The sequence below is a fragment of the Bicyclus anynana genome, chromosome 9, assembly GCF_947172395.1.
Source record: "Bicyclus anynana chromosome 9, ilBicAnyn1.1, whole genome shotgun sequence".
Classification (NCBI taxonomy): domain Eukaryota; kingdom Metazoa; phylum Arthropoda; class Insecta; order Lepidoptera; family Nymphalidae; genus Bicyclus; species Bicyclus anynana.
The window spans coordinates 6,038,785-6,057,511 of record NC_069091.1 but is presented as its reverse complement, the minus strand read 5'-3'; the positions used below and the strand labels follow the sequence as shown (position 1 = coordinate 6,057,511).

The 18,727-nt window shown below is 34.8% G+C and overlaps 1 protein-coding gene and 1 long non-coding RNA gene across 3 annotated transcripts in view; one reads left to right on the top strand and one right to left on the bottom strand.

Moving 5' to 3' along the window:
* The window catches only part of LOC112044397 (uncharacterized), a 75,046-nt gene extending 64,455 nt beyond the window's left edge, over positions 1–10,591 (top strand). Inside the window, exon 5 of one of the 2 annotated variants that reach the window (XM_024080233.2) lies at positions 7,678–10,591. In XM_024080233.2, coding sequence (XP_023936001.1) covers positions 7,678–7,865 — 188 coding nt within the window. In that variant the 3' untranslated portion in view covers positions 7,866–10,591. Of the gene's footprint in view, positions 1–505; positions 893–7,677 lie in introns of those variants that run through there. The other variant, XM_024080242.2, reaches the window with a different exon arrangement.
* LOC128198362 (uncharacterized) lies at positions 8,933–18,689 on the bottom strand. Its single transcript, XR_008251092.1, has 2 exons — positions 16,284–18,689; positions 8,933–15,095 (listed from the first exon to the last, which is right to left on the bottom strand). It is a non-coding gene; the product is annotated as an uncharacterized LOC128198362 (long non-coding RNA).
* Positions 18,690–18,727: the final 38 nt, after the last annotated feature.

Sequence of the window (18,727 nt, the reverse complement as noted above, 5' to 3'; positions counted from 1 at the left end):
GACTCATCACCGAGGGGTGGTGGTTCGATCCCGCCCCGTTGGTCTACTGTCGTACCCAGTCCTAATACAGACCTTCCCGACTATCTGGAGAAGAATAGGAATATTGGTCATATTAACAAAAGATATGGCAAATATTCTTAAGAATAATACATACATGGACATCATTATCAACCCATATTCGGCTCACTGCTGAGCTCGAGTTTTTTATCTCAGAATGACAGGGGTTAGGGCAATTGTCCACCACGCTGGCCCAATGCGGATTATCAGACTTCACACACGCAGAGAGTTAAGAAAATTCTCTGGTATGCAGGTTTCCTCACGATGTTTTCCTTCACCATTTGAGACACGTATTATTTAATTTCTTAAAATGCACACAACTGAAAAGTTGGAGGTGCATGCTCTGAATTTGAACTAACACCCTCCGGAATCGGAGGCAGAGGTCCTATCCACTGGGCTATCATGACTCTACATACATGTACATTAACACGATGTCTCTTAATTTCAGGAGCAGTTGTGCCAAGATATTTCTACAGAGGTTTCTACGGCAGAAGATAAAACATTTTGTATATAATTATAATAGAATTAATATTAATCCACATGTACCTTTTTCCATACAAAATAATAGTTGTGTAAAATGTAAACCATATGCATGTACAGTACTATAGTACAAATGATAACTTGTAAATAATGTGCAAAAACTGTGATAATGTGTGTGCAAGCGATGGAATACTTATTTATAAATAGGTATTATTAACATTTTATTCATATACATATAACAATAATAGTTTAATTTAAAAAAGTGTGTATTGGGAGTTAAATTATTTGTACGATTGCGTTTACAGTTTCAAATGATAATATGTAAATAATAAATAAAAAAAATGGTAATTTATAACATTGTTTTTATTTTCCACATTAAATTCTTTTGCTTGTACATAGCTATATACAAATAAACAAGGCATCTTAGTAATATACAAGATATAAATGTTTCTCTTTGAATAAATTACATGGTGGTGTTAATTTAAGTAATACTTACAACTAGTCGAGTGGACTGATTATCGAGACTTCCACTAACTGCCTAGGATTTTTTTAGTAGTTACTAGGACAACTTACTAGGACCACAGAATTATAATTTCACCAGATCAACATGATTAGCTTGATCTGGTGGTTTTGCCGCCAACTTCATCAGAGATCCTTCGAAGTTATGCTTATCGTTTGATTCGAAGATTGAGTCGTCCAATCTTCTACCGGACCTCAAGGACGTTGGCTCATCAGGCTCTCCCGTTATAACTGTGCATAGCTCATTTTACGGCGCAAGATAAATGAAAGTTCCATACAACAAATTCATGTAATTATGAACCATAAACTACCACATATAATGAACAGTTTTAAAATTCAGAATTCAAATATATTCGCAGGCGTCTATTAGCTGGTAGGTGCACCTTTGTCACCAGGTTTTTTAGTTCACGGTTAAACGGACGAGAGATTCTGGGTTCGATTCTCGACCGTTGCACTTTAGTTGTGAGCACTCTTAGCACAAGATTTTTGGAGGGGAAATGGATAATTGGTGACGATTAAAAATTGTTTTAAACGTGTTGATAAACTTACCCCTGTGAATATTGATTTAAATAATATAATGTTGTGTCAATAATAATTTACACAAACACAATAATAACCTCATAAAAGGACACCGATATAAATACGCATTTTTGCCTTGACTTTTTCAAAATTATGTAAATAAAATTTTAATAATATTATTAATGATAAATAAAATTTTTGAATGTCTGTATTACCTTTATCTTGTATTACAAAGATTGTAATCAGTATTTTATTCATCTACTAGAAAACATGAGATATTAATATAAAAAAGTATGATACGTTTTAAAACCGTTTTTTGGGTGGTGCAAAATGCGCAGCAACGTCGAATCTCGGGCGACGGTTAAATTAACCCGACACAAAACGGTCTCCAGTGGCCGCAAAGAGATAAAACTCTTTTAAAAGACTGATGTGGAAGGATCTGGGAGCCCACCACATTATTAATCCCAAGAAAACCCCAATCTACTATGACAGCAAACAGAAATGGAATGTGTTTGTTGGACGACCCGACTAACGCTCGGCGCCATTCAGTACCCGGGCTGGATGGTGTGAAATATGCGACCGAAGCTGTTGGAGATACGTGCCACCAGGTGTCTCTAAACGGAAATACTACTGACGGCAAGAAACATACTTTGTGCAAGACTTCAATACGAGCCAACCGCCGTATTGCCACTTGGAACGTCAGAGGCCTTCTAGGACCGGGTAAACTGAGCATCGTGGAAAAGGAAATGGAAATCCATAACATTTCAATATTAGGCATCAGCGAAACACATATGCGTGGTCAAGGTCATTTCAGAACTGCCTCCGGCAATACCATGTACTTTTGCGGATCTGAAGACTCCAGTCATCATGGCGTGGGCGTATTGATACCTCCGAAACTGAATCAATACGTTCTTGGATATAACCCTATTTCTGATAGAATAATAACTGTAAAAATAAACACCAAACCATGTAAACTTAACATTGTTCAGGTATACGCTCCTACCTCACAGGCCTCAGAGGACGAGATAGATAACTTTTATAGAGTTCTTGAAACCGCCCTGAATAAAATACCTAGCCGCGAAGTAACGATGATCATTGGTGATTGGAATGCCAAAGTTGGAAGTACGATAGCTGATGACCACATCAGGACAACTGTGGGAAAATATGGTCTCGGAATCAGAAATGAAAGAGGTGTTAAACTCATAGAATTCTGCATAGACAGAAGTTTGACTATCTTGAACACGTGTTTTCAACATCACCCACGGCGTTTGTACACTTGGAAATCACCGGGTGATAGAGTCAGAAATCAAATAGACTATCTAATTATAGACTCTAGATGGCGAACTTCTGTCTCGAATACGAAGACTTTTCCTGGAGCAGAGTGTGGCTCTGATCATAACCTTCTGGTAGCGGACTTCGCACTTCGACTGAAAGCACCCAAGAAGCGAGTTCTCCCTATGAAGCGACTTGATGCCTCGGAGCGTTTTGTTTTTCAGAATACAATAGAAAACAAACTAAAGGATAATCCTCCATTGCATTCGAATGCTAATTCACTTTGGGAACATCTCAAGACTTGTACAACGGACACCCTTAGAAATATCGCAAAGTCTAGAGTAGCTAAACCTAGAAAGCAACAATGGCTAACGCATAGCACCTGGAAACTAATAGACAAGAGAAAAGAAATTAAACTGAAAGGACTTCAGAACCCAGTAGTGATGGACGATTATGCGAATATATGTAAGGACATCCTGAAAAGTTGTCGAGACGATAAAAACCAATTTATTCAAGACATCTGCCGCGAAATTGAACGTCACTCTCTAAAACTTGAAACATCGGACCTGTTTCAGAAGGTTCACCTCTTGTCTAGGCAGTTCAAACCAAAAACGTGGGTCGTGGAAGACTCCGAGGGTCAACTTTTACTTGAGCTTGACGCAATAGCTGAAAGGTGGCGTAGTTATTGCGAAAATCTGTACAATGATTCCAGTGATCCAGAAACAACACATCACACTAACTGTAACAACTTGGAGTTAGAACCATCAATCCTCCGATCAGAGATCATTGCTGCGTTAAACAAGCTTAAGATGAAAAAAGCTCCTGGGTCAGACAACATTACAGCTGAGGCATTGAAAGCTCTAGGGGAAACCGGTATCGATATGCTGCATATGATTTGCGACTTAATTTGGCAAAAAGGTGAATGGCCAAATGATTGGGCTATGTCAGTCGTAGTTCCTCTGCACAAAAAAGGCTCGACACGGAAATGTGATCACTATCGTACTTTGTCACTAATCTCCCATGCCAGCAAAGTACTATTGTATATTATTAACAACCGCATTCGTCATTACCTAGATTGGCAAATTCCTCAGGAACAAGCTGGTTTCGTCAAAGGCAAAGGCACCCGAGAACAAATTTTAAATGTGCGACAGCTAATCGAGAAAGCATACGAATTCAATACGCCAATGATTATGTGCTTTGTTGATTATAGCAAAGCTTTCGATTGCGTTAACTGGAGTTGTTTGTGGGGAGTGCTTGCAGACCTGGGAGTGCCACAACATCTAGTAACACTGCTCATAAACCTGTACAGCAGTAGCACAGGAATTGTAAGAATAGATGAGGTTACATCCAACACTTTCAAGTTCTGCAAAGGTGTTAGGCAGGGTTGTGTGCTTTCTCCTATTCTGTTCAATATATATGGAGAGTATATAATGAGACGAACTCTCGAAGACTGGGATGGTGGCATCAGCATTGGTGGAGCAAAGTTAACCAATTTACGCTACGCTGATGACACAACTCTCTTAGCAGCATCGGAGGGAGAGATGACATCTTTATTGAACAGAATGGCACGTGTAAGCGAAGAAATGGGTCTCTCCATAAACAAATCGAAAACAAAATTAATGGTTGTTGATCGCGCCAATAAATTACAACTCACTGGCTCTTTGAATCTTGAAATAGTTCAAAATTTCATATATCTGGGTTCCAATATAACAAACACAGGATCATGTGAGATGGAAATTCGCAGAAGAATTGGGATGGCCAAAAGTGCCATGTCTCAACTGCATAAAATTTGGAAAGACAGGAACATCTCCTTAAACACAAAAATGCGTCTTGTCCGGACTCTAATCTTTCCAATATTCACATATGCAGCTGAGACATGGACTATCAAATCAGCTGATCGGCATCGCATAGATGCCTTTGAGATGTGGTGCTGGCGAAGAATGCTCCGTATTCCGTGGACAGTGCATAGGACCAATGTATCGGTGTTGAAACAACTCAACATCTCGAAAAGACTTTCCACCGCCTGTCTTCAGAGGATCCTTGAGTACTTCGGTCACATTGCCAGGAGAGAAGGAGATAACCTAGAGAAACTTGTTATCACTGGCAAAGTGGAAGGAAAGAGACCTCGGGGACGTAGCCCGATGCGTTGATCAGATCAAATCCGCACCACTCTCGATACAAAAGTACACGATGCTCTACAAGTCGCGAAAAGCCGAGCCGCATGGCGTGACATCGTGCGGAAAAAAGTTATGAATGTGTGATAGGGGTCACGACCCTCAGTAATGAGGAACACGACGCGGAGAGAGACGTTTTAAAAATTCTCCCGCTTTGGTGGAAATAGGAGATTTCAAGTGAAAAGTTCCAGGATTCGGTTACGGCTTAAGTTGAAAATCCTGCCAAGTGCGTGTCAGGCCACGGCACACACGGACTATTATAGTCTCGCCATCTAATAAATGTATACTGAAAGAAAATATTACTCCTATACGAAATCTCCAAATACCATATTGGAGTTTTCTTATAAACAAGACATAAGAAGATAGCATCAGCATAATATATTACGTTTCACTATCTAAGAAGGGCTATTTATTTTTAAATTAGATTCTTTTTCGGGTAATGCCTCCTGCTTTGTATTCGATACGGCCATTATGCAGGAATCCGTCACCGCCACCGTCTCGATAAAAAACCTAAAACCTCGGGTTACCTTCAAAGAGAAAATGCTGCCTTTGGAAAATAGGAGATGAAATTTTGGAGACAAAATTCTTTTGATATTCAAATTGATGATATCCATTCGGTTTCACTCGAGGAAGATTAGAACTAATTTGTGTTTAAATTAAAAGTATATTTATGTAGATACCTGTTCGTTAAACAAAACTTTGGGAAAAAATCAAACTTTTTAATGAAATTATTGATGCGAGTTCCTATTTCTATATCTCATAAATATACTTAGTAATAATAATTAATAATTTAAGTTTTTTTTGTAGAATAAATACAAGGTTTATTAATAAATAAAAATTATTGGCTACCATAAAAATATCGAATTAATATCGTGAGATGCTAGTTTAGGCTACTACTGATAGATGGCGTTATTTTTTTTACATTAGCAAAATTTAGTAATGTCTTTGAGAAAATATGTTTAAATAACAAAACATAATTAATTAAATATAATTAAAGTAATGTAAGAACCTGTCCTCGATAGGGATATGATTTAAATTTTAGGAATGTTTAGACAAACGATATTTAAGTTTAGACATTCTAGGCATATAATCTAAATAATAAAAATAACAATATTATTTCTTTGATATACGGATATAGGTAATATGACTAGATATTGGGTATTTTAAAGGGAAAGGCGCTACGGAAATCACTCCATGGTCATACAAAGAATACGTTTTCATTATATCTATGATTATACCTATTAGATATGACTAAAACACTGATATTTTGGTTGTTAATTTTATTTTACCACTTGAACTTCGTCCGCTAGAAAAACATTTTAACAATCGTCAATTTCCGTGTATGATTTGAAAAATGAAGAATTTTCATAGAAACTTTCAACCCTTATTTAAATTCTATGCAGATTTATTTATATTTTTATTTTCGCGACCAGTAGCTTTTGTTCTTTTCAAAGGTCTCATTTATATTTAAACTAAATTTTATAAAACAGTTCGATGAATTCAGTCGTGAAAAGGTAAAAGACAGACAAACTGTTGATTTTTTGTAATATTAGTATATTTTAGTGCAAAATCAAATAAATGCAAACAGTAAAACAGCACTATGTGTATGGTAAAATTTTAATAAATATCTCCTTTGCATGTTGTACAATGGCTGCCTATAATGGTCTATTCAGACATATCAAGTACGCTTGTCAGGGACGCTAATCAAATTGTTCCCATCCGTTTTTATCATCAGAAAATTTTTATATATACCTACCAGTATAAAATTATTTTGCAACTCAGTATATATCAGTATATATTTTATATCTAGCAAATAAATATTTGTATTTTCAAGTTATCTCGATGCATCGACACAAAAACTCAACACGTTTTGTAAACTTATATATTATCCAAAATCCATCATACTGTTAGATTATAATCTGGATAACTTGAAAAGACTTATGTTTATTTGTTCGAGACGTGTAAATAAAAGTGATTGACGGGTGTTTTGTTCCTGCCTCTGATGTATCTGGATAGATCCTTAATCTGACAGCATGATCTGACTTTCATATAAGAAATGTCTTATGGTAATTTTCTTGGTTATGGTGTTTGGATAGTAATTGATGGTGAATCCACGGTCAAGGCACAGGTATGTTGATTTTCTTCAAATAACACTTTTAATTTCTTGTAAATATTATGTATAACTTTTTTTGTAAATTATAAAATTGCAGACATACAAACTTACTGACATAATATGTATAGTATAAAGGCATTTTAAGTAATTATAAATACTTCTTTGAAAAATGCTATCTAGATACTAAATCTAGATACTCAATTAAAACTATAAATCTAAATTTTAAAGCTTGTTTCACGTCCCTGACAGCACACTGTCAGTGACTATGACTTGTTTGTATAGGCCCTAACTCCATGATGTGTATATATTAGCGGACGCCCGCGACTTCATCTACGTTTAATTAAATTTTTATCAAATCCCCAGGAACCATGCATTTTCCGGTGTAAACAGTTAAGGCAAATAACCTAGTCTATCTTCTAGTTAACGTCCCATTAAAATCAGTTCTGCCGTTCCAAAGATTACTTACTTCTGACAAATAGGCAGACATATTTTTTAAAAAAAGCAGACAGACACTTCAATTATATTTGTACGTATTGATTCTAGGTCCACCCAAGAGAGCACGCTGCAGATACTGCGCTGTGCACTCCATACAGCCAGTCCACGTCAGGATCCATGGCGAAGGAACATTAGAACAACGAAAACTGCTAGCATACCTTGACTGGATTCGAAGCATCCGCTTTGACCGCGGCTACACATTATCCAATCCATGGAGGAAATTCAGCTGGTTTTGAACAAAATTAAAGAAATCATGTGAAAGAGTTGCCATTTTTCCACGAACATGTAAATATTTTGTAAATTATTTTTGCACACACATTCACACTCTGTGTGTGTATTATATCCATGAATAAGCAAAATTTAGTTAATTAATAGACAATTTAAGCATACCTACTCACAAATACGAGACGTAGCATTGTTATTAATTTTTAATGTTGAATACGCTCTAATTCATAGAAACTTTGTGAATGTGTGACTCCATGTTAAAATTTTTTATCTTTACGATACGATTTTATCCCTTTAGCGAAGTAAAGACGAGGTATTTTTTATATCCTTTTTCCAATTGTTTGAATTATGTCTGAGACAGTGAGATGTTATTACCATATTTTTAACCTATGTCCGGCTATGTGTATGTAATGACATTGAAGACTGGGTTTCGAGATAAAATAGATAATCTTTAATTATAGAACGAAACCTTTATGGTATATACGTATAGGTATGTTAATGTTAACTAATTGAATTTAATTAAAAATGTATTGAATTATACATAATAATATAGTAAAACATACTGAAATAGTCCTTTTAGTTCTTAGTTGTAAACGTAGTTAGATATTTAGTCCGCATTTCTGCTGATAGTTTTACATTAATTTGGAGGTAATAACATCTCACTATTTTTTGCCCAACATTGTATCAATTATATAAATCAAAGAGGCATATCTATGTATCCAAACAGAAAATAGGAATAAATTACTATACATAAACTTATGTTATGGGGAAATTAAAACTAGTCAAATAAATCGTATATTATGAACAATGTTTAAAGGGAGTAATGTGAATCTTTACGATACGCTTTTTTTACGAAGTAATTGTATAAATTTGTGTGCGATCTATTTGAAACTATAGAGGCACAGCGAAAAATATTAGCATGTAAAAAAAATATCATAATCTTATTAAGTCCGCCGATCTAAATTCCGTCAGCATGGTGTATCTAAGTTCCAGATCACATATTCTTATAAAAGGGAGCCCTGTAATGCAATATAATATTTTGTTTATCTTATAATTTTTTTATAGATCATATTTTTCATTATAAGTATAGAAAATAATAGTTGATAATTTGAAACAATAATACTCATCAGTTTTTAAGTTAAAGTTTATTTTCATGGTACATACACATTTATATGAATATGAATTTGAAAATAGATAGGTATAGTTAAATAACCTTTATTATTTGTATATTTTATGAACATTCTTTGTAACATAAGTGAGATCTCTATTTTGTTTATCATGTTTACACAATTTTAAGTGTTTTACCATTTATGTGTATTTTATTAGTCAGCTTTTAGTTTTAGTATAGATCACGACTGTAACAAAAAACTAATTTTTTCAACATCAAATCGTGACTAATGAAGAAACATTAAACTTATTTGAACTCATAAAAAACGTTATTACTTAAGTATACGAATAGGTACATAGATAAATGTAGAGATAATTAATAAATATCTAATTAGTTATAATATAATAATTGAAATAATTTTATTGAAATAGTCTTTTCTTCTAAGACGAGCGCAAAAAGTATTCGTCACGTTTTTCGTTTCCTAGACTTCCTATGCTTTGAGCCGTGATAGCTCAGTGGATATTATGACCTCTGCCTCCGATTCCGGAGGGTGTGGGTTCGAATCCGGTCCGGGGCATGCACCTCCAACTTTTCAGTTGTGTGCATTTTAAGAAATTAGATATCACGTGTCTCAAACGGTAAAGGAAAAACATCGAGGAAACCTGCATACGAGAGAATTTTCGTAATTCTCTGCGTGTGTGAAGTCTGGCAACCCGCATTGGGCCAGCGTGGTGGACTATTGGCCTAACCCCTCGTATTCTGAGGGGAGACTCGAGCTCAGCAGTGAGCCGAACATGGGTTGATAATGATGATGATGATGAGACTTCCTATCTTTGTATGTGAATCGTACGTAATAAGAGAAAAGTTTTAGTGTATGCCTGATGCATACGAGCTAGCATTTTTGAGTATCAGTGGATAAGTATTAAAAACATAACATTTCTAGAGGAAAAGGAGTGCCTAAGCTACCTATTAAATAAAAAAAAAACCAAACAGACCCAAAAATGCCTATTTAATTATTTGTACTATAAACTAGAAACTGCGTCTGGAAAGTACAATGAAAAAGATATCCAAAAGCTAAGATGGATAAAATACTAATTTTTATTATCCAACAAACAACTGAAAGTGGCGCCGGTGACAGAAAGATTGAGGAGTTGAAGGTTAGCTTGGTATAGACATGTAATGCGTAGGGAGGAAAGTCATATTACTAGAAAAACATTGAATGTGCAAGTGGAAGGACATAAGAGGAGAGGAAGGCCAAAGAAGAGATGGCTGGATTGGCTGAAAGAGGACATGTGTATAAAGGGAGTGGATGATGAGTTGACGAGTAATAGAGATGAATGGAATAGAATGATATATTTTTCCGACCCTACTTAAGTGGGATAAGGGAAAGAAGATGATGATGAAACCAAAAACCATTTTTAATTAGGTACATTTAACATATTTTAATGTTTTTTTTCAGCTTTTTTTGAAGAACCTTAAAGGTCTTTTACTGTAGGTGAAAAACTATCCATAAACAAACACAATGTCTGCGTCTCAAGTAACTAATAAATTATAAGAAGTGATTTATTTCCATAAGTTACCTTTATTAATTATCAAATTTAGTATTATAAAAATATAAATTTTCATTGCAATATTTTTTAATTGCACACACGACGACCTACGACGTACCTGAAATAAAAATTATATTCAAGAAATATTTAAATATTTTAAACAGTGGAGTAGTGAATATTTATTTTATATATTAATTATACCTAATTTATAATGTGGTCAACTACAATTGAAGATTAATATTTCAATTGATCACAGATTCGATTTACAAACTTGTCTCGCCTTACAACATTATTTATTTATTTACCTACATATTTTTATTTTTTAAAGGTAGATTATAAACATTGGTTGTATCCAACTATCCCCAAATTAATGATACTAGGATAAAAAAGTATTAATGTTATTAAATAGTAGGTACATAGTACTTAAATACCTATGGGCTACGAGCCGATGGACGTTGTGGTTCCAAGGTGCTGGAATGGCGACCTCGCACCAGAAAGCGCAGTGTTGGCCGACCCCCCACTAGGTGGACTGACAATATCAAGCGGGTTGCAGGGAGCCGCTGGATGCTGGCGCCTCGAGACCGTTGTGCTTGGAGGTCCATGCAAGAGGCCTATGTCCAGCAGTGGAAGTCTATCGGCTGATAAGGTATGGTAAAATAAGGTCTATGGTGGTCTGCAAGTATACTTACCTATTTTAAAAACTTTCATTCGTCATCGCAGAACTGAAAGTTAGAATTATTCAAATAAACTTTAATATTCAAAGTTCTTAAAAAAGCTTACATTATTTCATAAAAATTAAAAATATTAATAACTCTGATGATATAAATTATAAAAGGGTATTTATTCGAGTTGACAATTTCGTTACCAAACATAAAAATCTTTTAAATTTTTGTCGTATAAACTTTTAATTGTCAATACAATTATTTAGTTGTTTGCAATTTTTATTTTTAATTTTACATGTAATAATTTAAAGACTTACAGGGAAACATAGGGGGAACATATTCGTTGGAGTGAACCTAGGACTGCCAGTGCCGAAGCTTTGATATGTTCCTGTAAGAGCATCTGCGCCATTCGACGATGAGGATGCAGAGCTAACGGCGGTCACTGGAAATTATAATAAGTGATTTATTCTAGCACTTTATATACAACACACAGCTTCCACCTTCACACAGGAAGTAAAACTATAAGAAATTGTAAAAAAAACAATTGTAAATTAAAATATTGTCTGTTTTTTTTAAAAAAAAAAAGAGCAACTGTTTTTTTTTCTTGCCGGTTTCTTCTCACCAAAATCTGCCTTCCAAACCGGTGGTAGAATCTTTACAAATAGTCAACTGACGTATCAAAAGTGCTTGTAAAGTGAGCCTACTTGAAATAAATGAATTTAGAATTTTTTTGAAGCCATATTCAATGTTTACCAACAAATTAAAACTGAGGGTATAAATTGCTAATCAAATCACACCTATAATAATAATAATATAATTACAATTGACTTGAACTTATATTCATGAAAATAAATTTGATTAATAAGCGTAGAACAATTAGATATACTAAATTTATTTTGAATAACATTTTATAAAACATTACTTAATCACAGTAATATTATAAAGGCCAATGTTTGTGTGTAAGTAGGTATGTTTTTTCGTCCTTTACGCTGCGGCTACTGAAGCGATTTGGCTGAAATTTGGAACGGAAATAGGTTTTACTCTGGAATAACACATAGGCTAAAATATTAGAAAAAATCCATGGTTCCCGCGGGATTTGTGAAAAACTGAATTCAACGCAGGCGAAGTCGCGGGCGTGCGCTATTTTAAAATAAATAAGTTATGATTATGAAATGACATGCGTTTTCTACCTTAGTTTCCATCCGTATATGAGTTACGACCTCTGTTTGCGTAGGGGATTAAAAATATACCTAAACATAAATGTTCTCCTGATAAAATTCGCTCAGCAATTGCAAACACAGACAATATTGTAGTACACATATACGTATAAATATTATCTCTTTTAATCTTTCATAGTCCAACAGTGAACTAAACCAAAGGAGAGAAAATTCGTAAATACAAATGTCAATACAAAACTGGGTTTAGAAAATTTAAGAAACGACAACTCATTAAAGTATTCACGCTTTTTAAATAATGGACAATGGAAATTTCTCATACCTTCAACGGCGCTGAAGTAAGCTGAAATTAGAAAAAAAATAATATTTTTATGCTATTTCATTAAAACTTCTAAAAAATATACATGAAAATCTTTTACTTACGAGCACCACATATCCCATATATTAACACGTTCACTGCGGTACGAGGTCAATTAACCTCGTACCACACCACAGTTTTAGTGCGAGGTCAAAAAACCACGTATTGCACGGTACGAGGTCAATTAACCTCGTGTTGCACGGTACGAGGTCAATTAACCTCGCACCACGCCACAAAAGTTTTAGTACGAGGTCAAAAAACCTCGTATTGTATTGGTAAAGTACTGAAAAATCAGTGACGCAGCGAACGTGTTAAGTTCAATAGAATAATAAGATTTAGGACAAAAGCTTTCAACTTCATAATGAAAAGATCTTATTGTATTTAATGGAATGTTTAATCATAATTTTTTTCAATAAGTAATAAATAATTAAAAGTTAGAATATTAAAAGGATGTGCTTTCTTGTACACGACGTATTGTATCTTATTATGTTCGGAAAATAACTTTGATATTGCGATAAAGAGTAATAAAAAGATCGTGAAAAAGTAGTAAAAGCTGGAAGATTAGCGGTGTCATAAATGTTGAGACGTAGGATAAGGATGTCACGTGTTAAGCCTAGTTGAAACCCCGTGGTTTCATCCCAGTAGTTCTTGTTCCCGTGGAGATATGGGTATAAAATATAGCCTATGACACTCACAAATAACTTATATGTTCTATTTATTTGTCTGTTATTCTATTTATATGTTTGCATGTTTTACAAGACTATATCTCAAAACATGAACGATTTAAATAAAAATAAATTCAACCCCTTTTTAACCCTTTCGGGGTTGAATTTTGAAATGTCTTGAATGAGATTATATTTCTGGTAGTACACATACCCTGTTTCAACCCCTGTTTCAACCCCTTCTGATATCATTTGTGCGACAAAAAGTATCCTACAGCCTTCTTTGTTTTATGGTTTTACATCGTGCGAAGTTTCATTTGAATTTATTCAGTAGTTTTGGCGAGATGCCCGGTCAACAAAAATACGGATAGACAGAAAGACAAAAAAAATATTTTTGGCTTCAGTATATATAATGCTGATATATATAGAGCTGTGATAGCCCAGTGGATATGACCTCTGCCTCCGATTCCGGGGGGTGTGGGTTCGAATCCGGTCCGGGGCATGCACCTCCAACTTTTCAGTTGTGTGCATTTTAAGAAATTAAATATCACGTGTCTCAATCGGTGAAGGAAACCTACATACCAGAGAATTATCTTAATTCTCTGCGTGTGTGAAGTTTGCCAATCCGCATTGGGCCAGCGTGGTGGACTACTGGCCTAACCCCTCTCATTCTGAGAGGAGACTCGAGCTCAGCAGTGAGCCGAATATGGGTTGATGACGACGACGATATATAATGCCTTCCAAAAAATTCAAAGTATCTTCAATGTACAGAATTTGACCTATAACGATTTTATTTTAAGTATAGATAATACAACTATAGATTCATCGGTATAGAACGGCTAGACGGCTTCTGTGGTGCTGTGGTATGCGCAGTGAATTTACAAGACGGATGTCCTGGGTTCGATCCCGGCTGAGCCGATTGATGTTTTCCTAAATGGTCCAGGTATAGCTGGTGGGAGGCTTCGGTCGTGGCTAGTAACCACCCTACCGGCAAAGACGTACCCATCAAGCGATCTAAATCAAAATCAAAATTAAAAATCATTTATTTCAAGTAGGCTCAGTTTACAAGCACTTTTGACACGTCAGTTGACTATTTGTAAAGATTCTACCACCGGTTCGGAAGGCAGGTTCTGCTGAGAAGATACCGGCAAGAAACTCAACAGTTGCTCTTTTGAAATGAAAAAGTCATACAGTATCATAATTTACAATTGATAACAATTACAATTTCTTATAGTTTTACTTCCTAGCATTCTGGTACGAAGTAGTGTAGGAACCAAGAGTGGTTTGGATTTTTATTCTAATCCTAACAAGTAAGACGGCTTCCATCTTAGATTGCACCATCGCTTGGATTGCATAGTCAAGGTGAGATTGTAGTCAAGGGCTAACTTGTAAAAAATTAAAAAAAAAAGATCAAGGCCGCGGTCAAGTGTGTGTCTCCAAACGCCGTATCGACGTGTTAGTGTGGAAACTGGTCTCCAGCAGCAGGTCTGATGGACATAATCGGAAGGTAGGTAGTTTGTCCAGCCCTAGAGGAATTTTTTATACGTCTCACCAGCACCTTTTTATAGCCCACAGTCCACTAATTTATTCCCGGATATAAAAAAATAAAAAAATGCAGATACTGATTTGGTGTTTATTGTTTTATTCAAGGTGTTAAGTGCTTTCTAAGCCCATGGTGGTGTCTTCTTCTATCCCATCCATCCTTTCGCCCCCATCTTGGCTTTTCCTGAAACATAAAAATATTAAGAAAATGAGTAACTTCACAAATCAAGCCGAGTATCGTCGTTATCAACCCACATTCGGTTGACTGCTGAGCTCGAGTCTCCTCTCAGAATGAGAGGGGTTAGGCCATTAGTCCACCACGCTGGCCCAATGCGGATTGGCAGACTTCACACACGCAGAAAACTAAGAAAATTCTCAGGTATGCAGGTTTCTTCACGATGTTTTCCTTCACCGTTTGATACACGTGACATTTAATTTCTCAATTTAAGAAATTAAGTCGAGTATTTTGGTTTTATATTTATTTCTTTTCAGCCGTGTCCTGCAGGTAAAAAAAATAATTAAAATGAAAAATAAATATCCCGGTAACTGGGTTTTAGAAGATAAAGAAGCTTTAATGGAGATTTTCTATAGCTTGACTATTGCCCTATTGCCCTTCTGTCTTCTGTGTTCAGTCGAGCCAATTAGCCGCGGTGACATAATTCAGAGATTTTTTTTGGCACTCCATGGCCCAAGGGACACCACTAAAGGAACAAATATGTAAAAAGTCAAAGAGTTACTGTTATTTTATTGTGTACAAATTTGAACCTCTAGGTCCTAATCTTTGGATTATATAGTTGTTCTATTAATTTAAAAAAAAAAATATTTCTGGTAAGATTTTCCCATTTCCATTTGTATCTTTTTTGATTGTAGTCACTCTATTATTTTTAACCGAATTTCAAAAAGGAGGAGGTTCTACCTTTGGCTATATGTATGTTTTTTTTTCTTTTTTTTTATGTATGTCCAGCAATAATTCCGTCATTTATGGACCAATTTTGAAAATTCTTTTTTTTTTCATTTTATTTATTATTCAACAAACAACACATTTAAATCAAGCCTAACCATAGTGCAACACAAACCACAGTTGGTTTTACTGTGCACTGGTTATTATTGCATAATACAATATTTAGGAACAAACAGAACATTATTAATAAACAGAAGAGGATAAATAAACAGATTAACAAACAGAAGAGGATAAATACCAGGAATAATCATTATGGGTAGTTAAATAAAAGTGTGAGTGAACCGGTGCTGCGACGCTACACAGGCTGTCCCAAAAATAATTCTTTAGTTTCCGCTTATGTACGTCCGTGAGTATATTATATTTGATATCGTTAAGCGCTTACTTTTTCATTCAAATTGTTTAAATACTAACTTGTTCCTGTGCTTGTTCCTTAGGTTCTTGGATGTTCACTATGATGTTAGTAGTTTGTGTGTTTTTTGCTGATGCAGTATTGGTAGGGTCCGCTGTAAAGAAAATGAATAAAGTTATTTATTCAAACTTTTGCACAAATTATACCAATTTGCACATTTTGCTTTATTTGTACCTAATTAATAATTAACATGAAATTAGAAGTAAAAAATTATCTGACAATTTGAAAGTAACATTTGACACTAGCGGACTTCCGCGACTCCGTCCGCGTGTTATTCAGTTTTTAGCAAATCCCGCGGGATCCATGGATTTTTTGATGAAGTCTATTATATGATGTACAATAAGCCCCTCTATCTAGCAGTACAGACATCTGTCTGTGAATAATCATCTTCACTTCAATTTTATTTCTATTTATGTATGTATTTGTGTACTGATTATAATATATTACCAGTCACTGACGTAGTAGGAACTGCCACAGGAATAACTGTAAAAACATGTTGATTATACTCAATAGTGTTTAAATAAAGATAAGGAAAGAGGCTTTTTTAAATTTTTAAATATTACCTTGACTTGTAGGGGCTCCACTAACTGCAAAAAAAATAAATTTCATACACGTTTAAAAATTCAATTAAATACATCAAAAATACAGAATATACAAATTTTGAGACAGGATTTTGTGTACATAATTACTGTTGCTTTTTTACATGCAAATAGATAGGATTCTCATTTGTTATTAACCACATATTTACTTTAACACGAATTAATCAACAAAATCTGTTATTTAAAAGTTTGTGTAATCTAAAAATTAAAAATTTAAAAATATTATTATACCATAAAGATTTGTTTTCGAAATAAAAACCATGCCTATAATTAATATAAAGCCCCGCATATTGCAATATTAGACCTGATGATTGAATACACAAGAATGATCTAGAAAAGTAAACAAGTAAGTAAGTTAGTAAAAAGCAATAAAGTGTTATTAGATCACGTTTATTTTATTTTTATTACAAAAATTTCGTGACATATATTACTTTATCAATTTATTTATTTTATTTTGGTGAAAGTACAATTTTCTTTTACGACTACTAAAAATTAAGAAAGGTTAGCAATCGTGTCATATTAAAAAATCCTTTAATTTTTTTATGTATTCTATATTACTTATTTGATAAACCTTAACAACATAAAGGAATTTTGTTGTTAATTGAACTGGAATTATATGGAACACCCTTCCATATATGTGTTTTTTTTCGTCACCTTTAATATGGGTGCAATATCCTTATTCTAGGAAAACGCGTTCTATCACGTGATGCATCATCGCTTACCATCAGGCGTTATTGCCCAAGGGAATAATACTGTCATATTTCTGTGGTATAACTTAACTTATCCTACATATTTTCAATAAGTTTGTCAGCCAATGCTTCCACTATAGGTAACTCATCATCATCATCATCATCATCATCATCATCATCATCATCATCATCATCATCATCATCATCATCATCATCATCATCATCATTATCATTAACAGCCGATGGACGTCCACAGCTGGACACAGGCCTCTTGCATGGACTTTCAAATAAAACGGTCTAGAGCTGCGAGTATCCAGCGACTCCCTGCAACCTGCTTGATATCTTCGGTCACCTAGTGGGGGGTGGATCAACACTGCGCTTTCTGGTGCAGGGTCTCCATTCCAGCACCTTGGGACCCATCGGCTCTGCGAACTATGTGGCCTGCTTATTGCCACTTCAACTTCGTGATTCGCTGATCTATATCAGTGACTTTAGTTCTTTTGAGGATCTCCTTATTTCTGATTCGATCATGCAGAGAAACCCCAAGCATAGCTCGCGCCATCATCCGCTTTGTGACTTTGAGCCTTTATAAAAGGCCACAGTTAGCGACCAGGTCTCGAATCCCTATGGCATCACTGGCAACACGCACCGTTTGAAGATTTTCGTCTTCAGGCACTGAGGAATTTTGGACGAAACGATAGGTAAGTACGGTAGCTAAAATATGGTATCAACATTAGGCTATTTTAATAGCCCATTTAATTGCCGAGCCTTCTAGGTAAGGAATATGGATGTTAGATCCATCACAGTGCTAAAATTAGTGTTGACTGAGTTGTGATATTGTTTTATCTTTATTGAGTACTTTCTGATTTTAATGATAATGAAAGGGATGGTCTAACGTGCTCACCAACGCACGGAGGTGGAACACCAATAATTTTCAACACTGAAGAATTTTGTTGAACATTTCTTGGAAAGAAAAGAACTTATCTCAGTTTTTCATGCATATGCTAAGAAAACATTCATTTGCTAACCAGCCAGTTAATTGCATAACTGAATAATTGTGATTATGATTATTTAAATTGGAATCAGAACTATGTTTATTAAATAATTGTATTAATCCTATATTTTTATGGAATTGTTGACATATTATTGGCATATACT